General features: G+C 48.1%; 1 protein-coding gene across 1 annotated transcript in view; it reads left to right on the forward strand.

Moving 5' to 3' along the window:
* The first annotated feature begins 4,648 nt into the window (after positions 1–4,648).
* The window catches only part of pygb (phosphorylase, glycogen; brain), a 48,812-nt gene continuing 39,970 nt past the window's right edge, over positions 4,649–13,490 (forward strand). Inside the window, exon 1 of the mRNA XM_039739100.1 lies at positions 4,649–4,988. Coding sequence (XP_039595034.1) covers positions 4,746–4,988 — 243 coding nt within the window. The 5' untranslated portion in view covers positions 4,649–4,745. The remainder of the gene's footprint in view (positions 4,989–13,490) is intronic.

Genomic DNA, 13,490 nt, shown 5'->3' on the forward strand with positions numbered 1-13,490 from the left:
TTCTGGGTAAGGTGGAAGCTCAGCAATTCCTGCAGGACCCCCCAGAACCTAACAGCTGACAAGTACCAATTACTAAACAGCACTGTGCAAATCTGAGGCACCATTGCAACCCAGAGGGGCTACCAGACGACAGTTTGGGGGAGATGGCACCCTTCAAAAGCCACCTTCCCCTGTCCTTCCTTTAAGGAGGTGACCCGGCCGGGTAAAGATGTTAGCCATCCCTCAACAATATATATAAATATTTGAGACCCTGACTCTGCCATACACCTACTAGCACATAAAAAGACTTCTTGGCTCAGCCACTGAAAAGAACCCTGTTGTTGTGCTCCGCTTATGGCCGGCGCTCTCGAGTCGTCTCGAGTCGTCTCGTCTGATTGGTGTACCGTCTGTGTTTCTCCGCAAGATGGCAGTACAGGGTCAGGAACGTCGAGTCCTCAGTCTGTTCTCCAGAGGCTGCGGGATTTCCTGTCGAATGTGTTTTCCCCGTTCGGTAATATTAACAATCTGCCGGTGTGTTCCGATGCTTTATTGTAACGACTGTTGTCGGTGTAAGCCCTGCACTTGACATGGGGGTCTAGGCGGTGCTACAGAAGCTGGACAGAGGATAAAACGGTTTGCTCAGAGAGGCTCGAGCTCTGGGCATTAGAGTATCACACTGTCTGAGCATGCGTGTCACGTGATAGGAGCCACATTCAGGACACATTAATAAATTGTTTATCGTCTTCTTTCGGCTGCTCCTGTTAGGGGTTTGCACAGCGGATCACCTTGTCCACATATTGATTTGGCAGAATTGTACACCGGATGCCCTTCCTGACGTAACCCTCCCCATTTCTCCGAGCTTGGGACCGGCACGAAGAAACACACTGGTTTGTTTATATGGCTCCTTTCCTTTGCAGGATAAATGCCATCAATCTAAATTAGAAATGTTATTGTTGCTTTATCATATCTTCATTATATGATCACAATATTTTTATACAACTCATTTTGTTCAAAATAAAAAAAGCATACAAGCAATATACTAGTATGACGTAAGAAAACAAATCACAAACTCCATCCCGTATAATGGCACATTTAAATGTCATAAAAACAAGTGCGATAATTTACTGCACATTGTGGTGTCAAATGGATTTGGCTACGAGAAAGCCGGCATAGTGCTGCAGTTAAAACGAGGGGGCGCGGGGGGCAGTGTCGGAACAAGACTTGTTCAGGGAGGGGCCAACTCAGGGTCCACAAATCCAAGTCACCAGCGCGCATCTGACTCTTTTCTTCATTAAATGGCAGCCAAACAGAAATGAGACGTGAAACGGGCCGACGGATGAGTAACTAAACTGGAACATCAAACTCCAGCAATTTCACTCCAACCATTTCCTTAATGAGAAGCCGATCATCGCAGTTAATGAAAGCCATTATTCAATATCAGGACTTGTTGCTGCTCTCATCTGTTGATTTTCTGTTTTTTCTAAAACCACCGTCAAGATGTTTGGGTGACCTGAGCAGACCAACATGACCGAGACCTTCACCTTTCTTTATTTTCAGGTGAGCTTGTTTTGTGTTTCATTATTTGTTTGCCTGCACATTAAGGAAAAACGAAACAACTAAGGGGTCCGAGTCATGTCAATTAAAACGTAGGCAAAACAGCAGAAAAAAAGACTCACTAATTATTAAGAAGATGGTTAGAATGAAAACCTGCAGCCACTGCAGCCCACCAGGACCGGAGTTGGACATCCCAGCTTTAAGCCTACCACTTTTAACACACAAGTCTCCAGATTCTGCTCCTGGAGGGCCACAGTGGCTGCCAGTTTTCATTCCAACCCATTCCTTAATTAGTGTCCGCCGTTTGACGCTAATTAACTTCCTTTTATTTTTATTGACTTGTTTTTTTAACACCCGGCCCTCTGAATTGCTTTGTTTTGGGTTTTTTTTCCCTTAAATCAGGGGTCCTCAATCACGGTCCTGGAGGGCCACGGGTTTTCATTCCAGTCAGTGTCCTAATTAGAACTCAGTCCTTGCTGATAATGATAGTTGGTGTTTAACACTATGCCTTATTAGAGGCCTTTATTCATCAAAGACAAATTTTAGTTCCTTTGTAGTTCAGGGGTCCTCAATTTCAGTCCTGGGGGGCTGCTATGGCTGCAGGTTTTTACTTTAACCAGTTTCTTAATTAGAAACCTTGTATTTACTACTAAAACAGTATGTTTTTTGGGCTTAATTTTAGTTCTCTTGCCTGTTACCGTTCAGAACCCTTAATTGCCTGTTAGATTTTTTAGTTTTAATTGTTGCCTATTTTTTAAATCAGACATAAGTTAATAATGAGATGCAGAGAACCAAAAAACCAGCAGCTCTCGTGCTTAACATGAAGTATCTGCGATAAAAAAATGAATGAGAGGGAAACTGGAAGGAGCATAAAGTTTAAATCTATTCTGGTCCACAAAACACTTGGATACGTTCTCAGAGAAGGAAACTCCACAGTGCAAATCAAATTGCTCTTGGATTGAACGCAAGTATTGACAAGCTAAACAGATCAATACCAAGTTTCATGATCAGCATGGAGCGCTTTCTAATTAGGAAACTAGAAACCTGCAGGCCCGTGATTGAGGACCCCCTGCCTTAAATGGAACCCAAACAGAAACGAGATGTGAAGCTGGTTGAGCCAACAGATGAGCAGCCATGTCTGGCCTCGGACTCCAACCAGTTTCTTAATAAGAAGTCGATTCTTGTTGTTGCTGCCCTCATTCTGCATCGTTTTTACTAAGAGCTCCATCAAAATGTCTTGTGCTTCTCAGACCTCCACCTTTTTTTTTTATTTTATTTTCATACTAGGGGGTTCGCTCGCCAGCCACTTTGCGTCGTGAAGAGGGGTGCTAAACACACCCCAAGGCAGTCGCTCCTCCGAAACCCCCTCTTAAACTGTGAAACAAATACCGATTTGTTTTTTTGACCTCCTCTTTGCTCTATCGGCTGCTGCCACTGTGCTGTGTGATCTCGCGCAACACTTCAAACATTTAAAAGCCTGTACAGCTGCTGTCCTACTCTTTGTCTTTTATTTCCAGCCCTGGGCGTGGCTAAATCTCTTGGCATCTATGTCGGGATGTGTGTTCTTTTATAATTTAAAAACGAAATAAGAGCCTGAAGATCTCACAACATCACATTAAAGTTTGATAAATTCTGAAAAGAAGAATACCAAACATATATATGTAGGTTTTAAAATAAGTCCGATTTAAAGCGTGACCTAAAATCATTGCACTTCTAGGCTTAGGATTTTATATATAGAGAGAGCAGATATTGTATGATGGGGACATGTTAGCTGCTCATTTGTTTTTGTCTCATTAATTAATTAATTAAGTGGAATCAAGGGGTCCAAGTCTTTAATAGGGAGCAGTGGCGTAGCTCGAGTTCGTGCCGCTCGGGACGGGGCGGTAGTTCAATTTGCTGCCCTCCAACATATCTGAATGTGTTAACCTATTTAAATAGAAAATTCAAATGACGTATTGAGAAAAATTAAGATACATTTTGCATAGATTTATTCATATATAGAGAAACAGCAATCATTTTTCACGTTTTTTATAGGCACTAACTAGACAAGAATATAGCATAGACGCACTGATAAGCCTAAGTGTTCGAATTATTAGTTTAACAAAATTACGCTGCAATAACGAGAAGCAGTCTGGTGTACAAGTGATAGGTGAGCATGTTTTCTGCGCAGAACAAGAACGCATTCAGATTTATAACGAAACGAAATTATAAATGAGTTGTTTATCTTCCTAGAGCATCTTCTCGGTGTAACGTTTCTGTTTATTTTTGTTATTGTCTCCTAAATTTCAACTTCTGTGTCTGATGCCGTCACAGGAGAGAGAGAGAAGCAGGAGGAGCACACGCTGATACCGCGCATTGCCGCACTAATCACATGAAGGACAGTGTGAAAATGATTTTTTAAAAAAAAAAAAAAAATCAGAGAATTTGACTTTTTCCATTCATGAGTGATATTTTTCCGAACCCCGCTGCTTACACACGAACTGTACTGAGCCTTTTGGCCAATAATGCCGGACCCTCCGCCTGCCCCTAGCTACGCCACTGATAGGAAGTCAATTAAAATTCAGGCCAAAGAATTCATTAGCAGGCAAGACTGGCCACTCATTAAGAAGAGGGTTAGAATGAAAACCTGCAGCCACAGTCGCGCTCTGAGATCGAAGTTGGAGACAACTCCAATCCCCCTTCCCAAATCTGCTTCATCCCTTTCTAATTTAGCTCTTAACGACAACCAATATTTAATGTTTGTGTTCTCACTCTGCCGCTCAGTCACTTCCATTTTATGAGGTCACTATTTAAACATTTTGTTGCCCTGAGCTGGTTGGTATTTTTCAGATGTTGTATGAGCGACTCAGGAGCCAGTGAGGTCTGCTCTGCGTCTCGTCTTTGTTTGAAGAAGAGATGAAAACAGAAGACAATTAAAATCAGATCTGCCCACTATGCTCTATTATCGTTAATAATGGAGACACTGGCTTGAAGCCCACCGTCCCAGAGTGATAAATCGAGCAAAGCGCTCAAGGGTGTTTGTCCGAGAGAGCGCACGCGCTCGTACACGTTACGTGCGCGCGGCCCCTTTAATCGCCAAGAGCCTCTCTGACGTCCCGCAGACACGGGGGTGTGTCACTGATGCTAAAGCCGATCACCTTCTACTCGGTCGCCAGTCTCAGCCCCTGTTGAAAAGTTTTCAGCTGTGCGTTGCTCTTGCGCGGATTGCCGAGATGGCGAAACCGTTAACCGACAGCGAGAAAAGAAAGCAGATCAGCGTGAGGGGCATCACCGGCGTGGGAGATGTGGCCGAAATCAAGAAGTCCTTCAACCGGCATTTGCACTTCACCCTCGTCAAAGACAGGATCGTCTCGACCCCCCGAGATTATTATTTCGCCCTGGCGCACACCGTGCGGGATCACCTGGTGGGCAGATGGATTCGAACCCAGCAGTATTATTACGAGAAGGACCCCAAGGTACGTGAGCGAATCCTCCCGGTGCTTGTCGATGTGTATCGTAGATATATAATATATATATGTATTTTTTTTTTGCTCTAAGAGCCCTTTGCATGTTCACCGGCGCACGCAGTGGGATGCACCCGAATTGCCAAGGCGACTGAGGAGCAACAGCGCTTCCTGGCTCCGTGACGACGCAATGGCGTTATTTCACACAGCCTCCGAAACAGAAATGCAAATCGCTAAAAAAAAAAAAAGGGCAGCAGGTGTAACCTGATTAGGTGCGCATCTGCTCAAACCACAACCCCCCACCCCAGTCCAGTCCAGCCCAGCCCACCACCACCGGCGTGCAGGATGAGCGAACCTGCAGACCACTGGCCACTGCGATCCGAACAGCCCGGGGCTTCCGTGTCCGCATTGCAGACTTGCTGAGTAATCGGGGCGGGTGAAGGGGGTCTCAGTCAGACCCGATCGACTATCTAAACTGCAGCTGAGCCCCCAAACCCCCCCACCGCCCCGCTCGTCATATCTGTCCATTTTTTTTTATCACTGAATGGAAAATCGACGCCTGTCACTTGCGCTCGGATTCCTGGCGTCAGATAATCTCAATGTCAAAAGGGTCATCGAGTCCTTCGCGACAGCAAGGCGCTCATCCGCTGCGGCAGCGGCATCTCCCAGGCATCTTTCAGGGGCTCGCCGTTCCCGACCCGTTTTCTGAAACTGTAATTTGGTTACACGGTTATTTATGTAATCCGGATTGGCAGCCAGGCTGGAGGGGCCTGATGTTTAATGGCTGGCATCTCGGACTTCAACGTGGCTTAAACCAAAAAGACTTCTTCATTATTCTAAGATTTACACTGGGGGTAGAAAAGAAAAGCCAAAATTACAGACGTGAAGGCCCAGATGAGACTCGTTCAGATATTTACACATGACCAGCAACATCTGCTTCGGGGTCATAAATACATTTGTATGCCTCCAAATTCTTTTAAATGATCGCTCAGACAAATGTATTTGCGCCCCCTGTTGGAATGTTTTTTACACTAATTCACTGCTGCATCTCAATACGAGTTCCAGGGTTCGTAAAGCTTGCATGTTCTCCCAGTATCCGAGTGGGTTTCCTCTATTCCTTGAGCTCCTGAGCAAAGCTAAATGCCCCCTTGGAACAAATAAAGTGCTGTCCACTATATAGTGCCTTTCAAATCTGCCTGTCTGCCTCCAAACCTACATGTGACCACTCATTCATTCAAGTGCTTACTCATCTCCGTACCGTGAAGGCCCAGTCCTATTTTTGATCCGCGACATTCGTGCTTCAGGATGTCTGATCATTGTGCTACACCTGGCGTTGGACCTCTAAGGCATCCAGAAGGCAGAAGAGAAGAGGACACCTTAGGTCATGGAGGTTATTTAAAGGAATTGTGGGGGCAAACCGCATTAGACAGCTTCAAAAAAAAAATATTATTCAGTGTCTGCGACAGGTGGGCCTTGGCAGCTCTCTCAGTAGGCACACATGGAGTAAATCCTTGCCTCGTTTCTGTCGTTATCGCCATTGCCTCTACAGAGTGCAGTTTGAGTGGCAGGCATTTTTAAAATATATTAGCTGTGCTACATGTTTAAGTCGGGCTGAAATCCAAACACTCGACATACACCTTGGTGTTAACGTTTGCAGTGCACCATTCATTGGAATGTATTTTGTAATGCGTGTAGTAATAAAATGCATTGCATTTGTCATTCCAACAGATGGTGCATCACAAACATTTGTAGTCATAAAATGCAGGACTATAAATCCTTGGGATGCACCATCTGTTGAAATGATAAATGCAATTAATACGTCTCTGTTATGTGCCATTCAATATGGGATTCGTAAAAGCAGTGTTAATGTTTGTGAAGTACCACCTGTTGGAAAGACAAATGCAGTGCATGTGTCCCTGTTACGTACAGCTCTGTTGCATATAATTCCTTTCCATATTGACTTTCATATATATCTACCCATTATGGGATTCTTAAAAATGGTATTAATGTTTAGGATGCACCATCTGTTGGAATGATAAATGCAGTGTGTTTTATTACTTGAAGCATTTGTGATGCGCCATCTTTTGGAATATCAGAGACACCGCAATCCGACTGACACACAGAGAGACACACAGACACTCGTCCCTTCATTAAGGTTGATAGAACCGGCGTGTATTTATTTTTTTTTTATACTACTGCTATTGCCTGGTGGCATGGTGGCACAGTGGGTAGCGCTGCTGCCTCGCAGTTAGGAGACCCAGGTGGAGCTCCCTGTGTGGAGTTTGCATGTTCTCCCCGTGTCTGCGTGGGTCTCCTCCGGGTGCTCCAGTTTCCTCCCTCGGTCCAAAGACATGCCGGTTAGGTGCATTGGCGATTCTAAATTGTCCCTAGTGTGTGTGTGTGTGTGTGTGCCCTGCAGTGGGCTGGCACCCTGCCCGGAGTTTGTTTCCTGCCTTGTGCCCTGTGTTGGCTGGGACTGGTGCCAGCAGACCCCCGTGACCCTGTAGTTAGGATATAGCGGGTTGGATAATGGATGGATGGATGGATGGATGGACTGCTATTGCCCACTATGTCAGGTGGTATGGTGGTCCTCCACGTGCGTCTGTCTTGGGCAGGTGTCTGTATGGTGGCCCAGCTGTGGTTGGTGCTCTTCACTTCTTTTTCCACAGTCCGTTCAGGTGTTCTTCGGCTGCCCTTTTGCCGAAGTCTGTCTCTCCTCTGATGTGCCCAGTCCATCCTCATCTTCTGCCAATGGTGTCCATGGTCTCTTGACTGAATCAGGTGAGCAGTGAAATGTGAAGGATTCTCCTCCGGCTGCCGGTGTGGGATGTGGACACTTTGGAGATGTCTCCTTCTGTCATCTGCCACCATTCTGATCCATACGCCGCTCTGGTAAAGCCTCGGCTGTACTGAGGTCACCTCCACACGTCATTTAGCGTCCTGATGGCACTTCTGGCTTTGCTCCGACTGCTCTCGATGTCCCTGCCTGCCCCTCCATCGTGCCTGCCAGTACTGGCGAGGTCGGTACGCTTCTCCATCATGGTTTTGGTCCTCTCCGGCCACTTTGATTGGTGAAGGATTTGAGATGTTCGGTGGGACGACTTCAGATTTCTGTGTGTTGACTTTCAAGCCCCTGTGTTAAGGTGGGAGATGGATGTTTGTTTGTTTATTTTATGGTTTTGCCGTCGGTCTGCAATGTTTTGATTTGACAACTGGTGGTCTGCCACTCCGCGCCAATGACGTGATTCATGTAAGTGGAATTCTTGGTAGTTTTGCCACTTCGGTGATCCAGTGTTGCCCGCAGAGGGTCACTCCCAGGTTGTTCTCCTCCTCACAACCCCCAAGTCCCTGTTGGCTTTCCTTACAAGGGTGTGGGTGAAGAGCGGGCAGTGCCCACCAGTGAAACCATTTGTCCTTTATCCCAATGGCCACCCCAGGGTGACTTCCTAGTGACGCTGCACTCCAAAGATTAAATGGTGTCTGAATTAGCCCTGTGGTGGACTGGCATCCTCTCCTCTCCTGCCTTGTGCCCAGCACTGCTGGGATCGGCTCCAGCCCGCCTCAACCTTGAATTGAATTAAGTGGGGTCTGCAAATGTCACAAGCATGTCGGACACTCTGAAGTCACAGCAGCTGCAAATCAAATCGGCCATCCAGCCACTTTGTTAACCCGCTTATCTGGAGCTGGGCTTGCGGGGGGGCAGCTGAAGCCTGTTCCAGCAGTCATTGGGCACAAGGCAGGAACAACACCTGGACGGGATGCCAATCCTCACAGGGTGCATTAGTCACACTCTAACTACACCTGTCTTTGGACGGTGGGAGGAAACCCCCTGGGGACACAGGGAGGAGAGCATGCAGACTCCACAGAGGGACCACCTAGGACTTGAACCCTGGTTTCCTTGTTGCAAGGCCCTGTGCCACCAAGCCCCCAATCTACAGTTTTCTGTAGTGCTGTGTGCCACTGTGTGCCAGTCTTTATATAGCGCCTTTCACACACCCCCGTGTAATAGAAGCTCCTTCCAGCACGCGTGCCTTGGGCTCACACAGGAGGTGTTTACGAGAGCAGCCCAGAAATAGCCTGTGGCCCTGGTGACACGAGTGATAAGTGTGGTGGCATTTTATAAATGTCAGGAATTTCCAAGGTCGAATTGGGAGGACACAGAAGATCAGCTCTCCGTGAAGGTCAGCGGCCGGGAAGGACTCGTCTTCGTCTGACGGGTGCTCAATAGTCGTGTTTCTGCACCTCGTCGATTCGAACGCAGGGTGTGGTGGTCCGCACCCCCCAACCCCAACTGTCACTTGTCAAATTGTGCACCCCGTTTGGAGACGTGTTGCTGTAAAGCCATCACTGGACTCTGCAGAAACAACAAGAAAATGGACGTCCTACTGGCGAGTGCCAACCAACAGCTTGGAGAATTCCAGACCGGATTATCCTTAAACTTGATGAGCGTCCGCCGTACAACGCTCCACGTTTTTCATCAGGATGGTTGCTGTGAGTGACGCCATCAATCCGTCTTTTTATCTGAACTTCCTGTTCCATTGATGTTCGTTTATGCGGGATAAAAGCGAACCTTCCGTTATGTCTACGGCTACGAGACTAACGTTTGTGACGGACTCGGACAGACTGGCACCCCGGCCAGCGAGGAGGGCGCCGTGTTACCAAGGAGGATGGACGCTGTTAGGGATGGGCAGCCAGATGGGTGCTGCTCCCTGCTTCTTTAAGAGATGGGGGGTGATGGTGGTCTGCTTCTTGAGAGTGATGGCAAACCCCCCCAACCCCCCCCAAAGTAGGTCAGGTCAGCAGCTTTGAAGCTTTTTGATTTGTGGACCAGCAGAAGACTCACCAAGGACTGGGTGGGGAGGTGGAAAAATCGATTAAAAAGGGGGGCTTGACGGGGTTGGTGAGGTGGGGGTCTCCCGTTTGAGATTTCCTTATGTTTGGTGTCCACCCTGGGAGGTTCACATGTCCAGATTTCCTTACATTACATCAGACAGCGGTGGTGGGAGACATCGTCGAGGTTTAATAACGTTAGATAGCAGAGCGGGCCCCTCATTGAAGGTTTGAGGGTCCAGAACTACTTACATTAAACTGGAGAGCGTGGGGGGGCTCGGTGGCACTGGGCATGAAACAGCAAACGATGAAAGCATTTGGAGAAAATTTCCTTTCCTGAAATGAAAATCCGCTAAAAAAACAAAACGTGACCTGAGACAAAAAACATTAAAGGGGCCGATACCATACTAGCTGGGTCAAGGGGCACTGCTCCTTTGGCATGGCTCCAGTTTGGATGCCCGCAGGGTTGCATGGAACTTGTAGTTCGGGAGGATGTCACCAAGGGGGTCACTACTTGGAAGGGATTCCCTTGTTTTCCGTCCTGGGGGTGTGTCCTGAGTGCAGCGTCCCAGCGCCGGAATTACAGACCCAGGGTCCAGAATTACATCTCAGGATGTTGGACTTGGGAGGAGGTGGGACAAGAGAAGCCCACCTGGAAGGAGCAGAGGAATGAGAAGCGGGCGAGAATGGTGTGTCTTGGCAGGCGAAAATGAACCCTGGTGGTGGTGGTGGTGGTGGTGCCTGAGGTGTGCGCCCCCTACAGGCCACATATTCTGTTCTAGTAAAGCAGACCCTCGACACTAACACTTATAGCTGAAGTCTAATGCTGACGAGTCGGCGGTGTGGACGTGCGCCGTCCTCGTCCCTCCTCTCCCTTTGTCTGCCTGTCTGTTGGCGCTGCCAAGGTGAAATTGTAGAGATCAAGCGAAAGAAAGAGCCGGAGAGAGAGCCTCCATTGTTTGTGGACACTCAATACGCCGCCTGGGTTGGGCTCTGAGCCAGACGGCAGGATCAGTTCACACGCCCAGGCCCCTGGGCCTCCAGGCCTCCGCTCTTCATTTTTTGACCGATTTACTCGTGTGTTTTTTTTTGTTTTTTTTTTTGCCCACTCCGTCAATTATCCATTTGGGATAACAAGAGCAGCAGAGTGGCGAGTGTTTTATTTGGACCGAGAGATTTTACAGTGGAGCTTCTGCTTTACTTGTCTTGCTCATGTTGATATTTTATTTGGGACTCTTGTTGTCCGTCCATCCATCTTCCTAACCCTTCATGAGAATCGCAGCACAGCTGGAGCCAATCCCAGTAATCCTTGGGCACACCAGGACAAGGTGCCAGGCCATCGCAGGCCGTCGCAGGCCAAACGCACACACGTGGGCCAACCTGCCTCCCCAGCGTGTCACATGACCTGACATTTTCCAGCGGTTTTCAGTCGTAGTCTTCATCGTGTGACCTTTGCGAGTTCGAGGCACTTGGCATTGCGCTCCTGGGACCGCCGGTCAGCGCGTCATTTGACAGACCCGGCCACTCGCTTTATCTTCTCCCCGCGACTTTTTAAACCCCAGATGGGTTTGGCTTTGTCTTTAAGTAACAGGGGCAGCTCCGTGCGGGTGAGAGCTGGCAAGCAGTGGGCGCTCACCCCAACGCGCAGAACATGGTGGCGAGGAGATTCTCATTCAATTGTGCTTGGGCAGAGCCGTGAATGTGCTAATCCAGGATTAGTGAAAGTCAAATAACTTAAAAATGAAAATTCCAAGCCACAGGACTCCGAAGTGATTTGCCTGCCCAGTAGGTGGCAGTAGTGAAGGGTTGGCAGCACCCAGCTGAGGAGTGGCAGGTGTCTGGCACCTTATGAAGAAAACTCACAGGCCTGGGCTGGGATGTTCTCCCTGGTGGTTGGGTGGACATTTTCTTTGCCCAGACATCGTCTTCTTTGCAAGCCTAATAGTAAATCGGAGAACAGGACCACCAACCCCTTCACATTGGCATTCCAAAGACTCGAAACTGACCGCCATATCCCCTAAAATGACACAGAATTTCATTAAAATGAACTCTGGGGGCCCCCGCAGCAGTTAATATTTGGTACCTTAGCACACTTGGGCAGCACTGATGGTGAAGTGGCAGTGCCTGCTGCCTCACAACATGGAGACCAAGGTTGGCATCTCCCTGTATGGCGTTTGCGTATTCTCCCCATGTCTTTGGGGGTTTCCTCCCACATTCTGAATCCTAGGTAGGTTTGACAGATTGGCACCCCTTAATTGGCCCTAATGGTGGTGGTGGTGGCAGCTGTTTGGACCTGCAGTGGACTGGCGCCCTGGCTAGGCATCGTTCCTGCCTTGTGCTAGTGATGGGCATTTCCATTCCATTTACTGATGAAATCCTCAGAGCCATTGTCAGAATTTCCTTTGGCATAGTGGGCCCTGGCATCCCCCCTAGTGCAGGACAATACCTGGCCTCACGGGGCCTGAGTGTGTAGGCAGTTCCTGGATGATGAATGGATTGATGCCATTGACTGGCACACGGTCCCTCAGCTCTCCTCGTGTAACGGCCCATCTCCTGGTATCTCCTCCTCTGGAGACCTTCTTGTGATGGGAGGTCCAGGAGGGCTTGGACTACCTGTGTGTCCTGAATGGGCTCGTGCTACCAGGAGTCACCTGTTGTCACTGTCATTTGCACCAAAGCAGGTGACATTGAGTCTCAATCGCTTGTTCTGTCTAACTGGACAGACTGACATCGCTGAAGCTTGATGTTCGACTGTCATGGTGGCGAGTTCCCTTCATATTTTTTTGAGCCGTGAATAATTCTTCATTTTATTTAACGCCATATATCATCTGCCGTTGCCCAGTTTCTGTACACAAGACCCAACGACACGTCAAAGGTCCGTAAATCAATCAAGACGTCACGTTACAGAATCACAAGTGAATGAGAACTGCGCAGCTCGGAAACGAATCGAGTCAAATGAGTCGAGACTCCACACGCTTTGAGTTTCAGAGCCCATCTTAGGCGGCTGGCACAGCTGGTCAAGTAAATAAAGCAACTTCTGGAAACATCATCCCAAACGGGAAGAAGTGTTTGAACTGAAGACCCGCCCCCTGCACTCACTCATTGGTCAGGAGTCCTTCATTGGTGACCAAGGCTTCTCACATCGTATGAAGATGGCAGGGAGTTGGTCTGAGGGATGGGGGCACAAAGTGAAGACCAACATCACCAGGTGGAATACCCGCCTCGTGTCTGAGATGTTTCAACAAGCGGGACGTCCGTTCACTGCTGCGATTTCACAAAAATGACGAATGAGGCAGACGGGCGCGTCTTCAATATCGAAGCTCAGCTCCGTTTTAATTCACTCCCGTTGTGCAAATATTCCAGAAGTGCTTTATGTACAAATATTTTAGTCAAAATACTCGTTTCCAGTACGCAACGGGACACCTGACTGGGGGATTTCGTGTAATTTGGGATTTTTTATTTATTTTTTTTTCATGGACGTTTTCATGTTGTTTGCAGCTGTTCAGCTTTGGTCCTCATTGACGCCAACTGGATCAGAAATGTCCTTACTGTAGTTCTCTGTAAAAACGTGAGGTTAGCCGTTTGTCTTGGCCAGACGGGGAAATGACAGCCACTGCCATTTTGGAGACAAAGGGTAGCACAGCTTGGGGGTTCAGCTGTCACCGGAGACACAAATTGGCTGCG

The sequence above is a fragment of the Polypterus senegalus genome, chromosome 16, assembly GCF_016835505.1.
Source record: "Polypterus senegalus isolate Bchr_013 chromosome 16, ASM1683550v1, whole genome shotgun sequence".
Classification (NCBI taxonomy): Eukaryota; Metazoa; Chordata; class Cladistia; order Polypteriformes; family Polypteridae; genus Polypterus; species Polypterus senegalus.